The sequence below is a fragment of the Stegostoma tigrinum genome, chromosome 22 (genome assembly GCF_030684315.1).
Source record: "Stegostoma tigrinum isolate sSteTig4 chromosome 22, sSteTig4.hap1, whole genome shotgun sequence".
NCBI lineage: Eukaryota > Metazoa > Chordata > Chondrichthyes > Orectolobiformes > Stegostomatidae > Stegostoma > Stegostoma tigrinum.
In genome coordinates, this window is record NC_081375.1 from 54,762,772 (window position 1) to 54,790,666 (window position 27,895).

Sequence of the window (27,895 nt, forward strand, 5' to 3'; positions counted from 1 at the left end):
GCCTAGACCCTTCATCAGAGAGGGGGATGGGGGGAGGGAACTGGAATAAATAGGGAGAGAGGGGGAGGCGGACCGAAGATGGAGAGCAAAGAAGATAGGTGGAGAGGGTGTAGGTGGGGAGGTAGGGAGGGGATAGGTCAGTCCAGGGAAGACGGACAGGTCAAGGAGGTGGGATGAGGTTAGTAGGTAGCTGGGGGTGCGGCTGGGGGTGGGAGGAAGGGATGGGTGAGAGGAAGAACCGGTTAGGGAGGCAGAGACAGGTTGGACTGGTTTTGGGATGCAGTGGGTGGGGGGGAAGAGCTGGGCTGGTTGTGTGGTGCAGTGGGGGGAGGGGATGAACTGGGCTGGTTTAGGGATGCAGTGGGGGAAGGGGAGATTTTGAAACTGGTGAAGTCCACATTGGCAATGACAAGTGCTTAACACTGCAGACAATGGATGTGAGTTTGCTCGCTGAGCTGGAAGGTGAGTTTTCAGATGTTCCGTCACCATACTAGGTAACATCATCAGTGAGCCTCCGACGAAGCGCTGGTGTTATGTCCCGCTTTCTGTTTATGTGTTTAGGTTTCCTTGGGTTGGTGATGCCATTTCCTGTGTTGGTGATGTCATTTCCTGTTCTTTTTCTCAGGGGATGGTAGATTGGCTCCAAATCACTGTGTCAACACATTGATTTGGAGCCAATCTACCATCCCTTGAGAAAAAGAACAGGAAATGACATCACCAACACAGGAAATGACATCACCAACCCAAGAAAACCAAACCAGATAAATAGAAAGCGGGACATAACACCAGCGCTTCGTCGGAGGCTCACTGATGATGTTACCTAGTATGGTGACGGAACGTCTGAAAACTAACCTTCCAGCTCAGCGAGCAAACTCACATCCAGAACCTCAACCTGAGCTACAAATCTTCTCAAAACTCGCTAACTGCAGACAATGACCGTGACTGACACAAGAGCTAAGGACAGTGCTCAACACAATAGGCCAGGACAGTGATTGGCGCAACAGGTCATGACAATGTGTGACCTAACAGACCATGAAATGACATATTTTCGACATAACAACAAGTGATTGAAAAAAACAGACAATGACAGTGGTTGACACAGCAGATAAAGACAGTGTTCAAAACAGTAGACAACTACATAATTTAACTGACAGACAATAATACTGCTCAACACAACAGACAATGATGGCACTCGTCGCAACAATGACAGTGCTTAAAACAATAGACGCTAACAGAGCTGAACACAGTAGACAATGACAGTGATAAGGTGCAACAGACAATGATAGCATTTGAAACAGTTGACAGTGACAATGCATGGTACAATAGGTAATGACAATGTTTGACACAGTAGACCATGGCAGTGTTAGATAGACAATGAGTGCGCAATGCAACACACAATTAGAGTGTTTAACACCACAAATAAAGACTGATCAAAACAATAAACAATTATATAGTTCAACAGGAATGACAGTGCTGGGCACAACAAACAATTATGGTGCTCAACATAACAAACAATAGTATTTGACCAACACATAAAGACAGCGCTTAAAACAACAGACGATGACAGTGCACAACACAACAAACGATGATAGTGTTTGACACAACAGATAAAGATGGCGCTGGACACAAGTGACATGATAGCACTCGACACAACAGACTGTGACAGCTCTCAACAGCAGACCACACGGCAGACTATAACAGTGCTCATGACAACAATAACTGCACACAACACAACGGCAATGGCTATACTCACTAGAACAATGACAGTTTTGACACAACAAACAATGGCAGTCTTTGATACAACAGATAACCTGAAACATAGGTGAAGCTGGACAATGCTGAGGAGGTCAAAGTTAGCAGTCATTGTGAAAAAACATATGGAATTGGAAATGGAGTTCCTGTTGAATAAAGCCCTGTGACAGGGAACAGCTGTGATAGGGAGCAGTGGCAGAGAGAGTGGCAGTGTTGATGGTTTTAGCCTTCCCAGTGTTTCACTGGGGGAATCTGCATTTCATTAAAGACTGGATGAATGATAATAAGTAATGGCAAGCCTCCAAATCAGAGATTGTTTGGGTTAAAATCAAATATATTACTATAAGACTGGAATAACTGCACAGAGGTCAGTATCCCTTCACCCAGTCACCCTTTATTTACTTGTGCCCAGTACACCAGCTATGGCCAGCTATCTTGGAGGCTGATTGCCTGAACTGAGCATTTTCTCAATTCCCTGCTTATGTTGATTAGCCACGGCCTCCTGATTGGCCCAGGTTACCAATCTCAATCAAAGATCTCATAGTCAACAAGATCCGCTTTCTTCCAATCACTACAAAGAAGAAAGCTAGAACATTCCAATTTCAAGCTCCCTGAATGACAAATAAAATTGAGATGATAACAAATAGAACAATGAGGTATTGGACATGTGTCAGAAATAGTAAATGATGGAAAATCAGGGAGAATACAGTGAGTACTGAGGAAAAGTGAAATAGAAGACAAAAGTTCAAGGACAGAACATGAAAAAAGTTTGGGGGTTCTCGAAAGGGAACCCCAAAATCTTTCATTTTTTGTTCTAATGAATGGATCCTTTTCATACCAGTGAGAAGTATAGTATGTGGGACAAGCTCTAAGGGCCATTGCTTTACTTATTAAATATACATGACCTAGAATGGGGTGGAGAGATTTGTGGTAAATAGTATGTGGTATGAGAAGGCAGAGGCTGAAGAAATCACCTGGAACAGTGACAGTGTGCTTGATAAGTGGTATGGTCAAGTTGAATTGCGGAGAAATTTAGAGTGGGCCTCACACTGGGAGTAAAGCAGAGGGCTGAATTGGTGCAATGGAGAGGAGGAAAGAAATGCAAAACCATATTGGCACAAAGTTGAAAAGATGAGCACGCAGAACTAAAAGCAGAAAACCTACTCATTGTCACAGCCTTGTAATTTTTGTAAGGTAATAACTAAATCACCACATTTAATCAGAATCTAATGTCACTGTACAAAGCTGATCAAGTATTGTGAATGGCAAAACCAGAATTACTTAGGCACTGAATAGAGCAAGTCAACTTCCCATTATCCAGAGAGATTCTCACTGATTGAGTAAGGAGGATCAAATGCATTTATACAATGTCACATTTTATACAAATGTACAAAGCAAAAATTAATTTGGTACAGAATACAGTTTTGCAGGTGACAGAAGACCTGGCAACATACTAGGAGGAGTTGGCTATTCAACCCCTCAATTCTGCTGTGCCATTCTAGATCAGGACTGATCATCTACTTTAATGCCATTTTCCCATAAATCCTATATCCCTTGGTAATCAGTAGCTTAGAAATCTATCAATCTCCTTCATAACTAATGAGCAGGAACAGTGACTGACAATTGTTTTGTCCATTCATGGGACATGGACATCTCTGGCTAGGCCAGCATTTATTGCTCATCAGTTACTACTCAGAAGGCAGTTGACAGTCAACTACATCACTGTGATTCTGGAGTCAGATAACTTTAGGCAAGATTCTATCCTCTTTCAGCCAGAGCAACAGTCTGTCTGACAACATGGAATGGATTAAGCCAGCTGGTGGAGCATTAACACTGTGTGTAATCAGGTGTACCCTTCAATAACAAACCATCGCTCAGCCTGTGGTCAAGGTGAACATCCTTTATGTGACATGGTTGGTGTGATAGCATAAACTTGAGAACTTCAATAACTGTTCACAGCTTGAAATAAGCAGCAGTAACTCTTTATGGAATAAATTATTCAGGGACAAAGACAAACTTTGACAGGCATTGAAAGCGATCGGCCATGTCTGGGACAAGAAGGAGTCGAGCCTATATAAACAAAACTGTTTTGACATCTACTTGATAACTGGCTGTTTTATGCCACAAGGATAAATGGTTGCTCTGCTGAACAATTTAGAAGGAATTAATCACAGGAAAACTGTGTCATCAAATAGACAGTCAATGACAAATGTTACAAGGAACAAAGAAGCAACTTCTGGTAAGAAGGCAATCTGCAAACTTATAATATTGTTGATGAAAGAATCGAAAAGAACATCAATAATGTCACATCACAAACTTGAAAAGAGAAAAATTTGTACAAGAATTCAACTCCAGAATTCCTCAGACAGTACTTCAAAAAATAACACTGCACAAGGATCAAACCCTAGACATCAGACTCGAGCACTATTGGCTATAATCATAGCTAAATTCCACCATTAATCAGGGAGCAGCGAAGTTGGGTTGTGTCGTTTAATTTGCTTATTTGAGGGATCTTATTTTTGTTCTTATATACAATAGAGTTTCAATAACTGTTTCAGTATTTGATTGTGAGATTTCTTAATGATTAGACAAATTAAAGGTGATTAACAATAGTGCCATTGTAAATGTGTTTGCTTTGAAATTTCACAACAGACAAAGGAGGCCTTGTCTCCCATACATGAGTACCATATTTACCTGTGCCCATCAAATGCTTTCTTTTTTAATGTTTACCTACTTTTCTAATCAACCTGTTCACAGATATTATTACTCACTTCTGGAGCAAGTGGGACTTGAAGTCAAACCTCCCAGTCCAAGGGTAGGGCCACTACCACTGTGGCGCGAGAGGACCCTGGTTCCAATGGCCAGTAGAAATTAAGAAGTATTCTATCTCCCAGTTGGAGTTACTTACAGATAGCAGTTGTCAGAACCAGGATGAGACCCAGTAGAATACCCAATCACTCCTGGGTTGATGACGGAGGTAGATGAGTGTGCTGGGCAAAAGCCAAGCTGTTCAACTTCAGCAATCAGATCCATGACAAAATCACAGCCGGGCATGTCTCTCCACTCCTCACCATTATGCAAGGACACTGTCCAACCTCTCGGCTCATTTTCCTGATTCCTGTGAACATCAATGACAGGTATGGTTAAGAGCTCAAGTAAAGCTTGACAGAAGAACACATGCACACTGGCCTCAGACTGTATGAGAGGACAGAAAAGGAACAATTGCTCCCTAAATTCCTTGCCTTGCACAGGCCATGACATGGATATTAGCTAACCTGTTAGTCCCATGCAAAGTGTTTCTATGCCTCCTAAAGCATAATAGCTGATTGATTGCAGATTCTGGATAAATATAAAAGTAATCTAAAAGATAACTGGAATATTGGACTGTATCATTCAGGATTTGGAATATAAGAGAATGCTGCTTTAGATAAGGTTCTGGCTAGATTGCATCAGGAGCTCCATCTGCATATTAGTCGGAAAATATTAAATCTGGACTGTGGGCAGTACAGATTTAATAGAAGTTGCTCCTAGGATGCTGCTTGGCCTGCTGTGTTCATCCAGCTCCACACTTTGTTATCTCGGATTCCCCAGCATCTGCAGTTCCCATTATATCTTAGATAGAAGTATTGAGCTGTTTAGGATAACAAAAAGGGTTAATTAGGGAGATAGAAACAATTCCCTCCAGTGTGGAATTGAGAATATATCAGCATAAAATTTAAGCTTGGGAGAGAAGAGACTTCTTCTGACAGAGAGGGAGTGGAAATCTGGCTCTATGTCTCCCGGAGATTTGTTGATGTTCAGGTTGTGACAATTTTAAGACTGAGACAAAGATGTTTATTGGGATACCCTGCTGCCTATTAAAGATTACAGAACCAAGCCAAGTGAATAATCAGCTTGCTCTGATTGAATGGTGGAACAAACTTTGTGACCCCTTTTTCTTTGTTTCTAATATGCTCTGCCATTTCCATGATTTGTACAGCTCTGAGCTATGCTCGTCTTCCACAGCACTCAGTCATCTCTTCCTGTATCTTCGAAACACAATCATTCTGGGATAATCTATAGTGTATCTCATCTGGGGTGACTTACTGTTTGGAAAATTATGACCAAACATGATTTGCTGATGTGCTGATAGACAGAGTTTTTCATTTATTTACTGGGCACTGTAAAAGGTTCCATCATCCCTGGCAATGTGACAGCAAGTGTCAGCTTCCTCAGTAAACTTTTACACATTACTATCGACTGTTATAAGGCACTGGAGACTCCCTTCATCATGTCCTGCGTTCGATAACAGAAATGATCAAGTCAGAGTTTGCATGAGTGCGTACCATGTATCAGCTGCCCTTGTTCGTCTAGATAGTAGTGGTCATGGGTTTGGGAGATGCTGTCGATGGAGTTTCGGTGAATTTCTGCAGTGCATCTTGTAGATAATACACACTGCTGCTGCTCAGTGTCGGTGGTGGAGGGAGTGGGTGTTTGTGGAAGTGGTGCCAATCAAGCAGCTGCTTTGTCCTGGCTGACATCATTGTTCTTGAGTGTTGCTGAAGATCAATCATCCAGGAAAATTGTGAGTATTCCATGACATTCCTGACTTATACCTTGTAGCTGATGGACAGGATTTGGGGAGTCAGAAAATAAATAACGCACTGCTGGATTATTAGTCTCCAGCCTGATCTTTTAGTCACAGTATTAATAGTCCAGTTTCTGGTCATGGGAACTCCTAGACTGTCTCTACTGGCTGTGTATCTGCCTGTCCTAGTTATGTGCCTGTCTACACAGCTGTGTGTCTGTATTTGTTTTGTGTCTGTTTGCATTTGTTTTGTGTCTGTATGTTCCACTGTTTGTCTGTTTGTACTCAATATCTGCCTGTTCATACTTGCTGTGAGTCTGTTGGTAGCTGTATGCCTTTCTGTGCTAGATTTGATCTGTCTGCATTGACTGCATGTCTGTCATTAATGGTTGTGTGTCTGTCTGTACAAGTTGAGTGGCTGCCTGTACAAGCCATGTGACTGTCCACCTAATGAGTATTTGCTGGGTTACGCAGTCTGCGTGGCTGTTTGCAGGAGTTATGTCTGTTTACATGTGCTCGGTTGCAGTGACTGTGTGTATACTTGTACTGTTTGCATGTAAATCTGTCTATCTGTCTGTCTGGCTTCACTAGTACTGTGTCTTTATTTAATAGCTGGTGTCTGTCTATACAATGTATACCTGTTTATAATAGCTGTAGGTATGCTATGGCTATGGTCTGCCTGCTTTGGCTGTATGACTGTCTGTACCAGCTATGCACCTCTCTCTACCAGCTTCAATTCGTCTGTAGAGTCTACGTGTCTGTTGGTACTGGATGGTGTTTATTTTCACTGATTGTCAATCTGCACTGCTGTGTGTCTGTTTGCATTTGCTGTGTGTCTGTTTGCATTTGGTGTGTGTCTGTTTGTACTTGCAGTGTGTCTGACAGTACTCGCTGTGCGTCTGTTTGTACTTGCAGTGTGTCTGTTTGCATTTGCTGTGTGTCTGTTTGTACTTGATGTGTATCTGTTTGTACTTGCTGTGTGTCTGATAGTATTCACTGTGTGTCTGACGGTAATCGCTGTGCATTTGTTTGTACTTGCTGTGTATCTGTTTTTAAAAATAAAACCATTCAAGGGCTGTGGATATCACTGACTAGGCCAGCATTTATTAGACATCCCTAATTGCCCAGAGGGTAGTTAAGAGTCAACCACTTTGCTGTGAGTCTGGAGTTACATGCAGACCAGTCCAGGTGAGGACGGCATATTTCCTTCCCTAAGGACATTGGTGAACCAGATGGGGTTTTCCTGATAATAGACAATGGTTTCACGGTCATCAGTAGATTCTTAATTCCAGGTTTTTATTGAATTCAAATTCCACCATCTGTCAGAGCAAGATTCAGACTCAGATCTCTAGAATGTTACAACAAAGACAGAAGATGCTCAAAAAGCTCTGGCAGCATCTATGAAGGAACAAACAGAATTAACATTTTGGGTCTGGAACAGAGTCGGAGGAAGGGTCACCAGACCCAAAACATTAACTCTGTATTTGTCTTCACAGATACTGCCAGACCTGCTGAGCTTTTCCAGCAACTTTGGTTTTGTTCCTGATTTACAGCAGTCGCACTTCTTTCGGTTTTTGTTTTCGCCAGAATATTACTCCGGTCTCTGGATTAATTGTCTAGAGTTAATACAGCTAGTCCATCACCTACTCTGTTTGTACTTGCTTTCTATGTTTGTAGTCACTGTGTGTGTCTCTCTGCTCTGGCTATGTCTCTATCTAGTGCAGCCAGTTGAGATTTTTGCATACATTACCGCAATTTTAAAATCCAGTTAGCAAGCTCCTCGCCCGTTGTCCAGGACTCCACCTCTGCTGCAACTTTATCCTCTGGTCAAAAGAAATAAAATGAAATGAGTTTGTGTGAGTGTGTGTGTATATGTGTGTGTGTCTGTGTGAATGCGTGTGCGTGCATGTGCATGTGTGTGTGCATATGCATGCGCGCGCATGCATGTATGTCTGTGTGTGCATGTCTTGGCAATTAAGTTGACAGGTTATTATGTGAACTTCTAGAAAGATCAGAGATGAGACCCTTGATCACTGAAAGCCTTCCATTAAAAAGATGATAGAAGCTCCTATACTGATGATTGTCCAACTAACCTTTGAACTTATCAGTTTTCAGTTTTCACAGACTTAAGTAATCAGTAACAAAAAACCTCAGGAGCTACAAGTTTCTCTCTCTCTCTCTCTCTCTCCCTCTCCCTCTCTCTCTCTCCCTCCCTCCCCTCTCTCCCGTACGAATGTTCTGGGAACCTGACAAAGTTTTTGCAGACTGATCTTTCTGACAACTTTATGATCCCTGAAAAGCTGAACTGTTTACAGTTTCCAAAGGCTCAGATCTAGTTTGACTCAATCTGAACTAAAAATCTTCTCTCAGTCCAGTTCAGTGAGCAATTCAGTTTTGTCAACAAGTAAACTTGATGAAAGTAAGGTGTAATCAAATTGTATAATTTATTTTCAGACCCTTAGCCCACAAGGGTGTTTTTGCTTTTGACACCTTTTCTAAAATGTCATTTCTGCAGTCTGTTGTCGTTTGTGAGTGTGTCTCTGACTGTGATTAAAAAGTTTATAAATTCCAGATAATAAATTCATAGAATCATGGAATCCCTACAGTGCAAAAGGAGGTCATTTGGCCCTTTGAGTCTACACTGAAGAGCATCCTACACAGAGCCAGCCCCGCACTTACCATGGCTAATCCACCTAGCCGATATATCCGTGAACACTACTGGCAATTTTGATTTTAAGCACAGCCAATCCACCTAACCAGCACATCTTTGGACTGTGGGAGGAAACCCACATAGACACAGGGAGAATGTGCAAACTTCATGCAGACAGGCACCAAAGGCTGGAATCAAACCTGGGTCTCTGGCACTGTGAGCCACTGTGCTATCCCATGGCAGAATCCCTACACTGTGGGAACAGGCCCTTCGTTACAACAAGTCCACACCAAATCTCGGAGCATCCCACCCAGACCTATTCCCTCTATCAACCCACCTAATCTACACATCCTTGAACATTATGGGCAATTTAGCATGGCCAGTCCACCTGGCATGCACATCTTTGGACTGTGGGAGGAAACTGGAGCACCTGGAGGAAACCCACACACACGGGGAGAATGTGGAAACTCCACGCAGAGGGTGGAATCAAACTGGGTCCCTGGTGCAGTGAGGCAACCACTGTGCCACCATGCCACCCTTATAGCTTGGATGTTAACCATTATTTGCCAATTGTTTATAGATTTGCATTTTGTTTTACAATAAATTAATTATTTATTTGTGATCATTAAAGAAACCAAGTGAAAGTCTTTTTGATTGCAGTCAGGAGTACAAAAGGAGGATCGAGTGGCGATTTTGATAACTGAAACAAGATATCAATGTTAATGATGGAGTTGGTGGGGTTGTAGGGTTTTATTACCAGTGCATTCCTCCCATCCCAGTCATGACAGCGGCCACTCAAACAAGTTGAGAAAGTTCAAAATGCCTATGGGATGCTGGGCTCTATAAGCAATGACATATATTGAATATGGCACCCAATAAGAATGATTGGTTAGATGATTGATAGACTATCATGTCCAGTCTTGAGCCCATCTTTTTAGGGCAAATGTCAAGGCCACAGGGAAGGATCAGAAGAAATTCATCAAAATGGCAGCAATTATGAAAGGATCTGGTTCTGAAGTGAAACAACTAAAAACCAAAGATTATGACAGAAAAAGGAATAATTGGGGATATTGCAAATTTTGAGAGGTTTCAGTTAGATAAATCAGGTAAAGCAATACATTGTCAATATGGTATGAGTGTGTGATTACAGTGTGACATGCTTATATTGAAATTTCCCATTATACAGAAATTATACATTATTTTGATAAGATGTTTATACAGAAAATTAAAATAGATGTGCCTGTACAATGCGACAATGGAACTCAAAGTCCTTTAGATAGGCAATGTAAATAGGCACAATATTTCTCAGATCAAAATTTCCCATTCCATTATATTGCATCTAGGGAGGGTTACATTCAGACATAACCACATTATAGAAAGTCCAAAAATGTCTCACACAAAATAACTTCATTCACAGGATGAGGGCATCATTGACTAGGCCAGTATTTATTGCACATTCTTAAGAGCCCAGAAGGCAGTTAGGAGCAAATCCCATTGCTGTGGTAAGGATGGCATTTCCTTTCCTAAAGGACATTAATGAACCAGATGGGTTTTACCCCAACCATTGGCAATGGATTCACAGGCATCGTTAAATTCTTAATTCCAGATTTTTAATGAATTTAAAATTTCACCATCTGCCACAAACAGGATTTTAACCCAGGTCCACAGAACATTACTTAGGTTTCTGGGTTAACAGTCTAGCAAAAATACCACTAAGCCATCACCTCCAGCACTGCTGGTGAGTAGGTCATTTCAGCAATTACTTTTCACATAGCAAGTTCCCATAAATGGCAATAAGATTAAGGATCAGTGAATCTGTGTTATAGGTGCTGTCAGTTAATGAGTGATTTTAGTTTGGCCCATTCTATGCATCATCTGGAATGAGACCCTCAGCATTCACTTGAATCATCGAAACAGACAGATGGGACCCCAGTTTAGCATCTTATCAAAAGAATGTCAACTCCAACAACGTGGCACTAAACAGAAGAGAAATGTAGCAATACTCAAGGACATAATATGAAGACAATTGTAGTTTAGAGATATGGAAAAGATAGAAAGTTAACATTCTTTCAAATGAACTGTAAGTTGTGTGAATGCAGTCAAGTCAATGACATAACTGTCGTCAGATAAATACCGTTAAGCAGGTGGATATCAAGAACCATCTGTCCTCGCCTGCGGTTGGCAGTCCATTCCAGCTGGGTTGGAGGGTAGGCCCTGCCTTGGTTCTGCTGCATGGCACTGAGGGCTTTATGTTGACACAAGGCCCTATATTCTTCCATGGTGTGGTCAGACACATACCTGCAAGAACACAGGGCACAGTTCTCTGCTTTATCCTATTGATAACATTAATTTTACTATCATGCACAATCAGACAGCCATTATACTTACTCTTAGAAATTTATGGAATAATAATAATAATAATAGGGAATGAAGCAATTTCCATGTAAGTAATTTCAAACTGTCTTAGGACAGGTACAACATGGGGTTAGATACAAAACAAAGCTGCCTGAACTGGAGAGGGAACCATTATTCTGGCAGAAAGATTTATTAGATCTACTCGAGAAGTTTAAACTGGACAGGCAGTAGTGATACAAGAGAGCGGGTTAAGCCTTAAAGAGAGCACGTTAAATAGACAAGACAGGCAAGAGCATGGCAGGGTACAAGGTAAGACTCATGAATTAAACTGCATTTATTTCAATGCAAGAGGCCTACGGGTATGGCAGATGAACTCAGGGAATGGATGGGAACATGGGACTAGGATATCACAGCTATTACAGGAATTTGGCTGAGGGAGGGACAGGACTTGCAGCTCAATATTCTGGGGTGCAGATGCTATAGGAAGGATAGAAGAGGAGGCAAGAGAAGACGAGGAACGGTGTTTCTGATTAGGGAAAACATCACAGCAGTACTTAGAGAGGATGTTCCTATGGGGTCGTCCAGTAAAGCTACATAAATGGAACAGAGAAATAAGGAGGTGGTGATGACTTTGGTGGGATTGGACTATAGGCCTTCCAATAGTTACTGGGAAATTGAGGAGCAAATACGTAGGGAGATCACAGATACCTGTGAGATTAATAGGGTTGTAAATGATAGACGAAATGGTAAAGGTGCATACAATTACAATATTTAAAAGACATTTGGACAGGCACATGAATAGGAAATGTTTGGAGGGATATGAGTCAAATGCAGGAAAATAGGATAAGTTCAGTTTAGGAAACCTGGTTGAAATGCACTACTTGGGTCAAATGGTCTAAGTCTGTGCTGTAAGACTCTGTGGCTCTACCTCTACACTGTCCATATCAAACACTCCCAGGCGAAGGACAGCATGGGCTTAGACTCTGAGTAAAGATTCCTCTACATAGTTCAAAACAAACACTCCCAGGGCTGGTGCAGCAGTGGGTTAGATTCAGAATAAAGCTCTCTTAACACTGTATCCATCAGATCTTGCCAGGACAAGGACAGCATGAGATTAGATACAGAGTAAAGCTTCTTCTACACAGTCTTTATCAAACACTCCCAAGACATCAACTGCACAAGGTTACATACAGAATAAAGCTTTCTCTACATTTTCATTTTTATTTACACCCAGGGCATTATAGATCAGATGTAGTATATTGTGGAGCTCACTCCATTTAACACCATTTCCATTGAAGTATTTTCTTCCAAATGCTAATGATTTCAAGAGTTGTTTTCTAAATCTTACCCCTCCACCTAAAGGGAGATCCTTCCTCCACAGATACATTATAGAACATAGAACATAGAACCTAGAACATTACAGTGCTGTACAGGCTCTTCGGCCCTCAATGTTGCGCCGACCTGTGAAACCGAGCTGAAGCCCATTTAACCTACACTATTCCGTTATCATCCATATGTTTATCCAATGACTATTTAAATGCCCTTAAAGTTGGCGAGTCTACTACTGTTGCAGGCAGGGCATTCCACACCCTTACTGCTCTCTGAGTAAAGAACCTACCTCTGACTTCTGTCCTATATCAATCACCTATCAGTTTAAAGCTATGTCCCCTCGTGCTAGCCATCAGCATCCCAGGAAAAAGGCTCTCACTGTCCACCCTATCTAATCCTCTGATCATCTTATATGTCTCTATTAAGTCGCTTCTAAACCTTCCTATCTCTAATGAAAACAGCCTCAAGTCCCTCAGCCTTTCCTCATAAGACCTTCCCTCCATACCAGGCAACATCCTGGTAAATCTCCTCTGCACCATTTCCAAGGCTTCCACATCCTTCCCATAATGCAGTGACCAGAACTGATCATCACAAAGTGACAGAATGAGCCATCAACAATGCTAACAAGTGGCTCTGTTAGTTTGGGTTCTGCCAGGCTGGGAATTCTTTAATGAACGGCTCACTTCCTAACTTCCCTAACCTTGACAACCATCGACATAGCACAAGTCAAGTGTGCGATGGAATGCTCCCTACTTGCCTGGATGAGGGCAACTCCAATATCATTCAAAAAGATTGACACCATCCAGAACAAAGCAGCCTACTTGACTGGCACAACATTCACTACCTTAGACATTCACTTCCTTCCCCATCATCTCCAAGATGGATTGCAGTAACTAACTAAGTCTTTTCTGACCAATCCTGGTGATTTCTATCAACTAGTTGGACAAGGGCAGCAGATACATTGGAGCACCACAATCTACAAGTTTCCCTTCACACTCCACACCACCTTGACTTGGAAATATATTGTATTCATCTTCCCTTGTTGGGTCCTTTCCTAAGAGCACTGAGGGTGTACTGTGCCAGCTGAATTGCAGCTGCCCAAGAAGGAAGTTCACCACAATTTCTCCAAGGCAATTGGGGCAGACAATAGAGACATCCATTGACACCTATATTTGATTAAAGAATCAAAACCAAAGATGGCAATCATACAATCCCTACAGTGCAAAAGAGGCCATTAAGTCCACACCAACCCTCCAAAGAGCATCCCACCCTACAAACTATGTGCAATTTAGCATGGCCAATCGGCCTAACTCAAACACCTCTGGACTGTGGGAGGAAACCCACGCAGACACGGGGAGAATGTGCAAACTCCACACAGACAGTTGCCTGAAGCTGGAATTGAATCCTAGTCCCTGGCACAGGGAGGTAGCAGTGCTACCCACTGATCCACCATTTCTTTCTTTTAGTCTCAGAGCACTGTTTGAATTGAGGCCCCACTGGGACAGTTAAGTTGGCATAATCCTGCAGCTGACCCTGGAATCTTCCAGCTCTGTGTGGTTTAAAATATTAGATCATTTGTTTCTAGGGATGCTGTAAGAGGAAGATGGATGAATACCTGAGGAAGAATGGAACAGAAGGATGGTCAGATTGGGTTAGATGAGCTGACATAAGGCCATATGACGTATCAGAAGTATACCATTCAGCCCCATCGATGCTACTCTGCTATTCGATGAGATCACGGCTGATCTGATAATACTGAAATTCACTATCTTGCCTTTAATCCATAGCCCTCAATTCACTTACTGATTAAAAATCTGTCCACCTCTATAAACTTATGAGCCAGCCTCAATAACTCTCTGCGAAAAAAAATTCCACAGCTTCACTATTCTCTGAGGGAAGAAACTTCTCATCTCTGTCTTAAACGTGCCAGGTTCTGAGATTATGTCCTCTGGTTCTAGACTCTCCTATTAGAGAAAACAACCTGTCAAGACCTCTAAGAACACTGTAGGCTTCAAGAGGTTGCCTGTCATTGTTCAAAATTCCAAGGAGTCAATCTACTCAGCCACTAGTGATAATGTAGCCTCTCCACATCCAGGATCAGCCCTGTGAACTTTCCCCGGACTGACTCCAATGCCAGTACGTCTTTCCTCAGATAAAATGCCCAAAATTGTTCACAGTATTCCAGCTGTTGCCTGATTAGTGCCTTGTGCAATCTTAGCAAAACCTGCCAATTTTTATACTTCATTCCCTTTGAAATAAAGGCCAACATTCCATATTCTTTCCCTATTAACCCTCCCTCTGATCTTGGTGGATCTGGTTGGTATGGAGTATAGACTATTTTGACATTATAAGCACTACATTTTTCTATAGTGTAAAATGTAGTCATTGTTCAATCCTGTCTCATTACTATACTGGACAGAGTTGGCTAACTATTGAGTCACCCTAACTTTGGTACCTAAGATGAAAACTCATAATTCAGGTTCATTTTTCACGATAGCCTCTGGCACTCCCTCCCAGCCCAAACAAACTTGTAAGATTCACTCACTTGAGTAGAGGCTTCTCGAGCTCAGGGGAGGGTCGTAAGCAGCTCAGGCAGGTGGTCAACAACAAGCAAGCTCGCTGCCAATTCTCCATGTCCGGATTCTTCCAGGTCTGGTTCACCACCTGGCAAAAGATCTCATTCCGGAGTGTGGGATTTGATATTCCTTTCTGTGCAATAAAATTGCCAAGGATGATCTCCTTTCTGCCATTGAGCAACTCATCATGCAGAAAACGCAGAACCTAGCAAAGAAAAAGCAAAACTTCACCTCTGTGTCCAGTGTGGTGACATTGGAGCAATACTCAGGTCCTTACAGGCAGAACAACTGCATTACAGACAGAGTCCATCACATACAGTCAGACAAAGAAATACAGTCACAGGGACAGTCAGACCATGAGAGACAACAAAGTAGCACTATTACAAATTCAGACTGTTGCAGAGATAAACCACTGTAGACAAAGACAAAACACTGTTAATTTGGTTAGAATCAGACCATTATACATGGGTTTCAGAGCCATTGCTGACAGTGTTGCACCGTCACAGGAAAAGTGGAGCAATTGTGCCACAGGAAAACACAATAAAACACAGAACATACAGAGGGAGATGCACTGCTACAAACATTGAAAGGCAGAATGTTAAAAACAGCAGTACAACTTTCTTACAAACAGACGAAAACAAAACGGAATCAAGACTGTAAATAGACAGACTGTTGTTTGAAGTTGTCATGCTCTCCAACGTTAACCAACGAAATTCTGTGGCTCTCAATTTTTAAGATTTCAATTGGTTTATAGCACTGTTTAAAGTCAGAGTCTCAAATTTCTCACTGTGTTCAGAGGTGCCTCCTAAAATCACTCCTGAACAGGCTGACCTTAATTCTAATAGCCCTTGACTTGGACACGACCGAAAGATGGCTAGTGGTATCATCGCTGGCCTGTTAATCCAGAGACCCAGATAACATCCTGGGGACCTGGGGTTTGAATCCTGCCACGGCAGATGGTGGGATTTGAATTCAATAAATATCTAGAATTGAGAATCTGACGATGACTGTGACTCCATGTTGATTGTCATGGGAAAAACCCATCTGGTTCACTAATGGCATTTAGGGAAGGAAACTGAGATCAGGAGCTGAATGGCCCTGGTGGAACCCAAATTGGGGGTCACTGAACAGGCTATTGCTGAGCAAATGCTGCTTGATAACACTGTTGATGACACCTTCCATCACTTTACTGATGATCAAGAATATACTAATTGGGCAATAATTGGCCGGGTTGGATTTGTCCCGCTTTTTGTGTACAGAGCATACCTGGGCAATTTTACCCAATATTGTTGGGTAGATGCCTTTGTTATTGCTCTACTTGTGTGGCTCGGCTGGGCAAAAACAGAGGTACCAGTGTTGGAGTGTTGTCAGGGCCCATAGAATTTGCAGTGTCCAGTGTTGCCAATTGCTTCTTGATATCACACAGAGTGAATCAAATTGGCAGAAGACAGTCATCTATGATGCTGTGGATATCTGTAGGAGACTGAGGTAGATCACCCATTTGACACTTCTGGCTGAAGATTGCTGCAGCTTCAGCCTTATCTTTTGCACTGACATACATGACTCTCCCATTAGCGAGGATGTGGATATTTGAGGAGTCTCCTCCTCCAGTGAGTTAGTTGTCCAACACCATTCATGAATGGATGTGGCAGGACTGCAGAACTTACATCTGATCCATTGGTTGTGGGATCATTTAGCTCTATCACTTGTTGCTTATGCTATTTAACAAGCAAGTAGCCCTGTTTAGTAGCTTCACCAAGTTCTTTACCTCATTTTTAGGTATGCCTAACGCTGCTCTTCGGATACCTTCTGAAATCTTGAGTTGGGGTTGATCCCCTGGCTTGATGGTCATGGTTGAGTGGGGTGTAGTCTGGGCCATGAGCTTGCAGATTGTGTTTAAGCTTGATTTTGCTGCTGCTGATGACCCAGAGTATCTCATGGATGCCCAGTCTTGAGTTGCTATATCTGCTCGAAGTTTATCCCATTTATTATGGTTGTAGTGCCCCACAACATGATGGAGGGTATTCTCAATGTGGATTTGGAAGAGGGACTAAATACAATATTTCCAAATTTGCAGACGGTACAAAGTTAAGTGAAAATTTGGAAAAGCACAGAGTGATTGGGCAACAACTAGGCAGCTGGAACATAATGTGGAAAAATTAGGTTATCCATTTGGTCAGAAGAACAGATGCGCAGAATATCTCTTAAATGGTAAGAGGTTGCAAAGCGTAGATGTACAAAAGGAGATAGGTATTCTTGTCGAGAAGTCACTGAAGGCTAACACGCAGATGCAACACGTTATTAGGAAGGTTAATTGAATATTGGTCTTTACTGCAACAGGGTTTGAGTATGGGAGTAGCAAAGCTTTGCTTCAATTTTAAATGAGATTGGTTAGGCTGCACCTTTGGTTTCCTCACGTCAGGAAAAATATTATCGCTTTGAAGGGTTCATCAGACTGGTTCCAGGGATTGTGGGACTGTCCAATGAAGAGAGATTGGGCAAACTGGCCTTGTATTCTGATGAATGGCCTAGGCCCGAAACGTCAGCTCTTGTGCTCCTAAGATGCTGCTTGGCCTGCTGTGTTCATCCAGCTCCACAATTCATTATCTCAGAATCTCCAGCATCTGCAGTTCCCATTATCTCTGGACTTGTATTCTCATCAGTTTTGAAGAATATGGGGTTACCTCATTGAAACTTACAAAATACTTAAAGGGACAGGCAGCGTTGATGTTTCCCCTGGTTGGAGAGTTTAGAACCATGGTGCACAATGCAATAACAAGGAGAATGTTTTTTTAAATTCATTCAAGGGATGAGGATATCACTGGCTAGGTTAGCATTTATTGCCCAGAGGACAGTTGAGAGTCAACCACATTGCTGTGGGTATGGAGTCACATGTAGACCAGACCGGGTAAAGATGGCAAATTTCCTTCCATAAAAGTCATTAGTGAACCAATTGGATTTTTCCCCAACAACTGAGAATGGATTCACGATCACCATTAGACTCTTAATTCCAGATTTTTATTGAAATCAAATTCCACCATCTGCTGCCGTGGGATTCAAACCTGCAAAGCAGAACATTATCTGGGACTCTGGATTAATAGTCCAGTGACAATACCACTAGACCATCGCCTTCTCTGAGGGCTAAGATAAGGAAAAAACAAAAGGGTGGGGAATCTTTTGAGTTCTATTCCCCAAAGGACTGTAGAATTCAGTATTTCAGTAAATTTAAAGATTGTTAGATTTCTGATTACCAATGAGATGCAGGGATAGTGGATGGTGTGAAATGTTCCATCAGCCATGATTGTATTAAATGGCAGAGCAGGTTCAATAGGCTGTTCTTATGTTCCTAACTTCAAGCTCTTTGACTCCCAGCTCCATTGAGATGAACGACAACATTCTATTAGCCTTTGGGATTGGTTTTTGTACCTATCCATTAGCTTTAAGTGACTTTTGTTACATGAACACTAGAGTCTCCCTGCTTCTCCACAGCATTAATACTTTAAGTTGTTTTTCTTGCATCCAAGTCAGACAACTGTACTTCCCATTTTGAATTCCATTAGTCATAGTTTGCTCCATTCACTTAGTCTATCTCTTGAGTAACCTACTGTTCCCAGCTGCGTATCTTACTGTTCCTCACAGTTTAGTGTTATTTGCAAACTTGGACAAATAACTGTCCATTCCTTCATCTAAGTCTTGAAGATGTAATGTAAAAAAAAACTGAAATCCCAATAGACAACCCTTGAAAACCACACGCCTATTCAAAGTGATAATTCATTCTTTATCCCTACTCTCTGTCCACTATCTTCCAAGAAAATTGCCATAAGATTTCCTCCAATGGGTTCCAAGATCTTGCAGCAAAATACATCCAATAATAATCTAGTCATGCATCTCAGGGAGTGATCACCTTATCATTAGCTGCTCCACTCAAGGAGACCTCAAATTAGGTTGTATGCTCCTCTGTGCAGGACTATGTAACTTTACCATGCCTATTTCAATCCTTTTACCAACATCAAACTGTAAATCATTTGGACGTAAGTTAACATTTTATACCGACCCTGCTGAGCTGTTGAATTATGTTGTGAGTTATTTATGAGTTATGTTTTATTGTAATTTATTTATTGTCACATATATCTAGGAAGATATAATGAGAAGTTTTTTGACACCACAATCCAGCACCATTTTGAGGTGCAAAAAGAATGAAAAGAAATTCCATAAATACAGTTCATCTTCTGTGCAAAAGCTCCTGAAACACAGCTCCAGGGTTTATGCAACAAAATTAAACCCTCAGATGGGGCTCTATCCTGTGGTAACGAGATGATTGAGTGTTTAAAGCTCATTTCAGGAGGATAAGCAAGATAAGTAAGAATATCACAGTGTTCCAGTCATTGGAAAGAGGGAGGGGCACTTATGTGTTTCTAACAGGGCAAGGAGCAAATTGGTTGTAGACTGTGTGAGTTGATACGTGCCAGTTTGAAGAGTTCCACAGCTGCATGTCTCTCTGCTCCTTCCAGGTGTGTGAGGGGCTGTTGTAGAGGTTGGTCCAGTACATGTAACTGAGGGACCTGCATAAGAACAAAATTCAATTTGTTAGAAACTGCATCAAGTTTATAAAAACATTCTGAGCGTGTCAAGAATTGCACTTCATTCTTTATTTGCTTACTTTTCTACATCTATCTGCTTTGGAGGGCGGTCTCTGGCAGAAGATTAAGAATCTCATGCCAATTTCAACTGATCTTAGTGTTAACTTAACCCTATGCTCCCTTTGGATATAGCTCCCTCCTGGGACTGTGGCACTAGTGAATTTATCTTCGCTTTGACTCTCATTCTAATGAGCTGGTGCAGACACAATGGGCTGAACGGTCTCCTTCAACACTGTCACATTTCTGCAATTTGTGGTTCTCTTGCCCCTATTTTAACTGGGAATGGTTACAAATCCAAGATACAGCTTAGATACCAGACATGGAAATGATGTGAGATGGATGAAACAACCCTGGCTGGGAGTTAGAATCTTAGACAGGGTGTTGTGAATGTTAAAAAAGCCATTGCTAATTTATAGGCAGGCAGAGCTTGAGAATAGTATCTGAAGTAAGGAAGATGTGTTTTGTGGCCTTCAGACAGGTCTAATGGATGGATAACAAAAACAGAAATTGCTGGAAAATCTCAACAGGTTTGATAGCATCAGTAGGGAGGGAATCAGAGTTAACATTTGGTTCCACTGACCCTTCAGAAAACATAAGTTGGTCCTACTCCTGCATAAACTATATTCCCTCAGAATTGAAATGTGGGTGTGTGTTGTTGGTGGGGGGGGGGCACTAGAAATGAGGGTTTACAAATGGCTCATGCTTGTCTTGGGGAGTTTGGAAAAATGAGTTTTCTATTTTTGCCTCCTTCAAGAGTTAATATTTGAGTCAATGGTACATAGCATTGACGAATTAAGTATATAAACCTTTTCTTTTTGGACACTAATCAGACAGGATTCACACTGTCATTAATTAATTCACAGGATGTGGGAGTCATGTGCAAGACCAGCATTGATACCCGCCCTAACTTGCTGAGAGATGCAGGTCTGGAGATGCCTTCTTAAAGACAACAGAAATTCCTTGCAAGGCAATTTCAGAGAGAGGCATCAACAATTGAGTGCATTGACTATGTTATAAAATTGTAACAAAATACAGATGTTCAGTTGACTTGTGGCCCTGTGGAGCAAATGTTCATAGGGTGAGCATTACCGACAAAATGATCAGACATTTCAATCCCACTCAGTTGTCGCTGCTAGTACTGGAAAACTGCAAACCTGTCTGCACATGTGTAGTGTTCTCACCCCTTTCCATCGATTCTGTTCTCCACTACTACAATTTTCTCTCTCTCTCTTCCTCTTTAATCATTCGCAGCATGGATTGAATACACATTAAAGCTCCCTCTGCTCTTTTAAACTCAAAGTAAAGCCACCCCTACTCTTGCTGAAAGTAAATCCTCCTGTACACTATCCCCATCAAACACTCTCAGGACACAAACAACACAAGGTTAGTTTGAAAGTATAGCTCCCTCCACTTCGTCCCCATCAAACAATCCCAAGACAGGTAATGCGTGGGGTTAGAAACAGAGTAAAGCTGCCTCAACCAGCTGCCTGGATAATAAAATGTGAGGCTGGATGAACACAGCAGGCCAAGCAGCATCTCAGGAGCACAAAAGCTGACGTTTCGGGCCTGGACCCTCTCTGATGAAGGGTCCAGGCCCGAAACGTCAGCTTTTGTGCTCCTGAGATGCTGCTTGGCCTGCTGTGTTCATCCAGCCTCACATTTTATTATCTTGGAATTCTCCAGCATCTGCAGTTCCCATTATCCCCTCAACCAGCTGCCTCCTAGGGTGACACAGTGGCACAGTGGTTAGGGTGCCTCCTAGGGTGACACAGTGGCACAGTGCCTCACAGCCCCAGGGACCTGTTCAATTCTAACCTTGGCTGATTGTCTGTGTGGGGTTTGCACACTCATCCTGTGTCTGCGTGGGTTTCCTCCCACAGTCCAAAGCTGTGTTTTGCCTGTAGTGTTCAGGGAGGTGTAGATTAGGTGAGTTATGGGGGATGGGTCTGGGTGGGATGCTCTGTGGTTTGGTGTGGACTTGTTGGGCTGAAGGGCCTGTTTCCACACTGTGGGGATTCTATGATTCTAAACCTTGTCCCGATAACTTTCTTTAACTCCAATACTATGGGAACATCATCACAATTATTCGATAGTTGTAATCCTGGTTCTCTTGATGACATGTCCATCATGGGCCTCCTGCACTGCCACAATGATGCCACCCGAAGGTTGCAGGAACAGCAACTCATATTCCGCCTGGGAACCCTGCAGCCATATGGTATCAATGTGGACTTCACCAGTTTCAAAATCTCCCCTTCCCCTACTGCATCCCTAAACCAGCCCAGTTCATCCCCTCCCCCCACTGCACCACACAACCAGCCCAGCTCTTCCCCCCCACCCACTGCATCCCAAAACCAGTCCAACCTGTCTCTGCCTCCCTAACCGGTTCCTCCTCTCACCCATCCCTTCCTCCCACCCCAAGCCGCACCCCCATCTACCTACTAACCTCATCCCACCTCCTTGACCTGTCCGTCTTCCCTGGACTGACCTATCCCCTCCCTACCTCCCCACCTACACTCTCTCCACCTATCTTCTTTACTCTCCATCTTCGGTCCGCCTCCCCCTCTCTCCCTATTTATTCCAGTTCCCTCCCCCCATCCCCCTCTCTGATGAAGGGTCTAGGCCCGAAACGTCAGCTTTTGTGCTCCTGAGATGCTGCTTGGCCTGCTGTGTTCATCCAGCCTCACATTTTATTATCTTACACTAGCTGCCCTGTTCAGTTTTGCACAAAGTATATTAGTAATTGGTTTGCGTCTCACCAGCAGGATGTGATCATTAAAGTACCCAATCACTGTGTTAAACATTCCACAGATTCCTTGCCCAGTATTCAAGGTGAACATTTACTACTCAAGGAATCCATGCCCGATCATAAACAGAATATTACAACCACTTTTATAGATCTTATTGAATTATAGATAGTACATTAGCTTTCACAGTCGTTCTAGCACAAATGAGGTCGCTTAGCCTATCAAACCACACCCGTGCCCCGCCCTCCAAAGCCCCACCCTGGTATTCTCCTGCAAAACAGAAATACCACTTTGGATATATAATAGTACAGCACAGAATCTGGGGAACGAGGAGGCTTCTCTATCCCATTGTAATGCATTAGGAGAGAGCTGTTTGTTGTAATCATTTGGTCACCTTCACCATTTCATTACACTTTCCTCCCATAACTGTGGATCTTCTTTGAAGTAGCTCCACAGAGGCCGGTATCCCACCACCAAGCCACCCCTTATTTATACGTGGAGAGTCCTTAACATTGATCCAGCATCCTCAGAGCAGAACCTCTGACACTCCTGTTTAAATCTAACAGCCAGGGCTCCCTGAACGGGACTGTTAATCTGGTTATATTCCATGAGGTCCACCTGGCTGACCTTAGTATAATAACTACATTCGTCCCGCTCTGAGTCCAAGCATGTAGGCCTGTTTGTTTTTTTGTAGCTCCTCCTGGGGTGTTTTAGCACAGGGTCAGGTTCCTCCAACTCTGCCTCTGATACTAGCCATGTGTAGTGCAATGTAGCTCGCCTCTTGCTCCTGGAATGCCTCGGAAGAAATTCATTCTCCTCTTCAATGTTCGATGGAGAGGGAGAACACATGGGTTCAGAACAGTCGGAAAGATAGTTAAGGAGTCGGGCACAGTCCAGGAAGATCAGGCACAACCTGGTGCGGAGTCTTCTCCCCATTAGCTATCCTGTGGTTGCACAAGGGGTGATCCTATAATCAAGTAGCAACTGGGACAGTTTGGTATCTAGTGAAGCTGTAGGCTGTTTCATTAAACCTGCCTTCAAAGTTTGGACTGCTCTTTCAGCCAGACTGTTGGATGATTGATGGTACGGAGCTGTTCTTATATAATGAATACCATCGAACTTCAGGGAATACTCAAACTCCCTGTTGATAAACAATGTCCATTATCCGTGATCAACACTTCCGGGAGTCTGTGTATCATAAAAAGATGCGCTCAGTTTTTCTATCATCATCCTCATATTTGTTGAATGAACCCTCTGCACATACAACCATTTTGAGTTGGTGTCCTCAACGTCTATGAACACTGGGCTCATGAAAAGATCTGCATGGTAGACATGTAATCAAGTCCAGGGTTTATCTGGCTAATCCCACAAATGTGGGGGAGCTGCTGGTGGTAATTTTTGTCCTTGTTGGCACTCTGGGAACCGTCCCAACAACACAGCTGTGTTTGCTTCCAATCCTGGCCACCAGACATAACTTCTTGCCAACATCTTCATTTTGGAAACTCTGGATGACCATCGAGGGCCATCTGGCAGTGGCATTTACTTGGGATAATCACTGTTGCTCCCCACAGCAATACACTATTCTCTACTGTGATCTGGCCACTGCGGGTCCAAAAAGGTTTCAATTCTGGGTTGTGATAGAACATAGAACAGTACAGCACAGAAACAGACCCTTCAGTCAAATTAAACCAATCCCTTCTGCCTGTCCTTGGTCCCAATCCCTCCATTCCTTGCATATTCAATGTGCTTATCTAAAAGTCTCTTAACCATCCCTATCATATTTGCCTCCACCACCAACCCTGGCAGTGTGTTCCAGACTCCTACCACTCTCTATGTAAAAAAACTTGCCCCTCACATCTCCTTTGAACTTGCCCACTCCTACCTTAAATGCAGGCCGCCTGGCATTAGACATTTCAACTCTGGGAGAAAGTTTCTGATTATCAACACTACCATGACATCCTGGCTGTTGTATTCAATTCCCTGACCAATAGAGTTAAGCATGCCATACACTTCTTTACCACCCTATCTACTTGTATGGCCACTTTCAGGGAGCCTTGAACTTGAACCCCAAGATCCCTCTGTATATCAGTGCTGTTCAGGGTCCCACCGTTAACTGTATACTTTTCCTTAACATTTGATCTCCCAAAGTGCAGCACCTCACACTTGCCTGGATTAAACTCCATCTGCCATTTCTCCGCCCATATCTACAACTGATCAATTCCCGCTGAATCCTTTGACAATCTTCTATACTATCCACAATTCGACTGATCTTTGCATTGTCTGCAAACTTACTAACCCACCCATCGATGTTTTCATCTAAGTCATCGAGAAATATCACAAACAGCAGAGGTCCCAGTACAGATCTTTGCAGAACATCACTAGTTATGGACCTCCAGCCAGAAAAACACCCTTCCACCACTATCCTTTGCCTTCTATGGGCAAACCAATTCTAAATCTACAAAGCCAAATCACCATGGATCCCATGCAGTTTAATGTTTTGGATGTGCCTACTACGACAGACCTTGTCAAAAGCCTAACTAAAATTGATGCAAACAACATCCACTTCTTGAACAGAGAAATAACATTAGCTACTCACCAGTCCTTTGGAATCTCTCCAGTGGCTAACCAGGATACAAAAATCTTGTTCAAGGCCCCAGCAATCTCTTCTCTTGCCTCTCTTAATAACGTGGGGTAGGTACTGTTGGCCCCTGGGGACTTATCCACGTTAGTGCTCTTCAACAGACCCAACCCCACTTCTTTCTTGATCTCAAAATGTTCTAGCATATCAGCATGCTCCACACAAATCTCATTATCTTCCATTTTCTTTTCCTGGGCGAATACAGATGCAAAGTACTCGCTTGGGATCTCACCCACATCCTCTGCCTTCAAGTACAAGTTCCCTCCTTTATCCTTGAGTGGTCCTACCTTCTCTTTAGTTATCCTTTTATTTTTAATATATGTATAGTATGCCTTGGGATTCTCTTTAACTCAACTTGCCAAGGTAATTTCATGGCCGTGTCTTGCTCTCCTAATTCCCTGCTTGAGGTTTTTCCTGCTTTCCTTATATTGCTGACAGGCCGTACCTGATTTTGGCTTCCAAAACCTTACATATGCCTCTTTTTCCCTTTTGACTAAATTCACAACCTCCCTCATTGTCCAAGGGTCCCTTGCCTTGCCATCCTTGTCCTTCCTCCTTTCTGGAACATGGCAGGCTTGAACTCTCATCAGCAGGTCTTTAAACAACTCCTAGATGTCAAATGTAAACTTGCCCAACACCAGCTCCTCCCAATGAATGTCCCTAGCTCCTGCCTAATATTGAAGTAATTTGTTCAATCGTCCACTGCACCCCCCAGCTTTTAGCATCCTCTTGTAAGCTCCTGATTCATAGCTTATTCATAGCTGTCTTAAAACATTAGAAGTTGTGATCACTGTTTCCCGAATCTTCTCCCACTGAAAGGTCAGTCACTTGGCCAGGCTCGTTAGTAAATACAAAGTCCAATACGGCCCTTCCTCTAGTTGGACTATCCAGATTCTGTTTCAACAAACCCTCTTGGGAAACCTTAACAAATTCTGCCCTGTCTAAGCCTCTTGCCATAAGGGAGACCCAGTCAATATTGGGGAAATTAAAGTCACCTGCTATGACAACCCTGTCAGAGTGTTTGCAACCATGTTATCTTTGAGCTGGACCCATATTGCCTCAGTGATGAACTCTCTAGTATGTCCTCTCTGAGTGCAGATGTAACATTGTCCCTAATTAATAATGCAACTGCTCCACCTCTTTTATATTCCTCTCTATCCCATCTAGAACATTGAAGCTCTGGAACGTTGAGCAGCCAGTCCTGTCCCTCTCTCAACCAAGTCTTTGTCATGGCCACAATAGCATAGTCCCATGTACTGATCTAGGCTCTTGGCTCATCTCCTTTATCTATAATACACTGCATTGAAATAAACACACTTCAGTCCATTAGTACCATCATGTTCTATTACCTGTCTCTGCCTGTCCTTCCTTTCTGTCCTGCTGCCCCTAACATCTACCTTCCCCTCAATCAATCCAGTTGCTGACCCCTGCTGCTCTGGTTCCCAGCTTCCTGCCGCTCTAGTTTAAATGGTCCTGAGTAGCATTAGTGACGACACTTTTGTTTCACCACCAGCTGTTCTCATTTTGACAGCACCAGATCTTTTCGCGACCACAGTCTGATACTGTCAGCAGTGACTGGAAGAGTCTCTAGGAAATTTAAAACCAGAACGGACTGTTTGAGCGGCAGCACCCCTGGTGGCATATCTGCCAGCGGGAAGCTTCTCAAAGCATCCACATTTGTTGCTTGGCCTCTGGGATGGTATTTCAACTTGTAATTATCTGCATTTAGAATGAGAGTCCACCACTGAATTTAATCTGAAGCAATGGGCAGCATGGCCTTGTCTTCTTTAACTCCCTAGGAGATTATAGGGATTATAGGGATAGTGGATCCATAGGTTGTAGTTTTCCAAAAATCCTTGGATTCTGAAGAAGTACCAGAGGATTGGTAAATTGCCAATGTGACGTCCCTATTCAGAAAGGGGGAAGAGGCGAAAAACAGGTAACTATAGGCTATTAGCCTAACATCTATTGTTGGAAAAATGATGGAATCACTTATAAAGAAAGTAATTCCAGCACTAATGGAAAATCCTAATGTAATCAAGCAGACTCAGCATGGTTTCATGAAAGGGACATCTTGTCAGATTAATTTATTAAGAGCTTTTCGAGGAAGTATTGACAGGAATGGAAAGGGGAACCTTGTGCTGTGTTGTATTTGGACTTTGAGAACATGTTCGACAAGGTACCTCACAAAAGTATTGGAGGTGGTATTTTGGTATGGATGGAGATTTGGGCAATGGGCAGGAAATGTCAGCTTTCCTGCTCCTCTGATGCTACTTGGCCTGCTGCGTTCATCCAGCTCTATACCTTGTTATCTCAGTGTATTGTGAGCAGTTTTGGTCCCTTTATTTAAGGAAGGATTGGAAGTTCAGAAGGTTCACTAGGAAGACACCTGGTATGGAGGGATTATCTTATGACCAAAGGTTAAACAGATTGGGACTCGAGTTCAGAAGAATGAGAGTTGATCTTACTGAAACATATAGGATTCTTAAGGACTAACAGGGTTAGATTTAAGAGGTTATTTCCCCTCACAAGAAAGTATAGGAGCAGAAGGCATAGTTTCAGAATGAAGGGTTGCTGATTTAAGCCTGAGATGAGGAGGAATTTCTTCCCTCAGATGGGGGCAGAGTGCTTGTGTATATATAAG

The 27,895-nt window shown here is 42.7% G+C and overlaps 1 protein-coding gene across 1 annotated transcript in view; it reads right to left on the minus strand.

Moving 5' to 3' along the window:
• The window catches only part of myo15b (myosin XVB), a 278,965-nt gene that overhangs the window by 116,201 nt on the left and 134,869 nt on the right, over positions 1–27,895 (minus strand). The window contains exons 20-24 of the mRNA XM_059653562.1: positions 19,696–19,791; positions 15,199–15,434; positions 11,104–11,267; positions 8,070–8,142; positions 4,661–4,870 (exon numbers count right to left, since the gene is read on the minus strand). Of these exons, the coding sequence (XP_059509545.1) occupies positions 4,661–4,870; positions 8,070–8,142; positions 11,104–11,267; positions 15,199–15,434; positions 19,696–19,791 (779 nt within the window). The remainder of the gene's footprint in view (positions 1–4,660; positions 4,871–8,069; positions 8,143–11,103; positions 11,268–15,198; positions 15,435–19,695; positions 19,792–27,895) is intronic.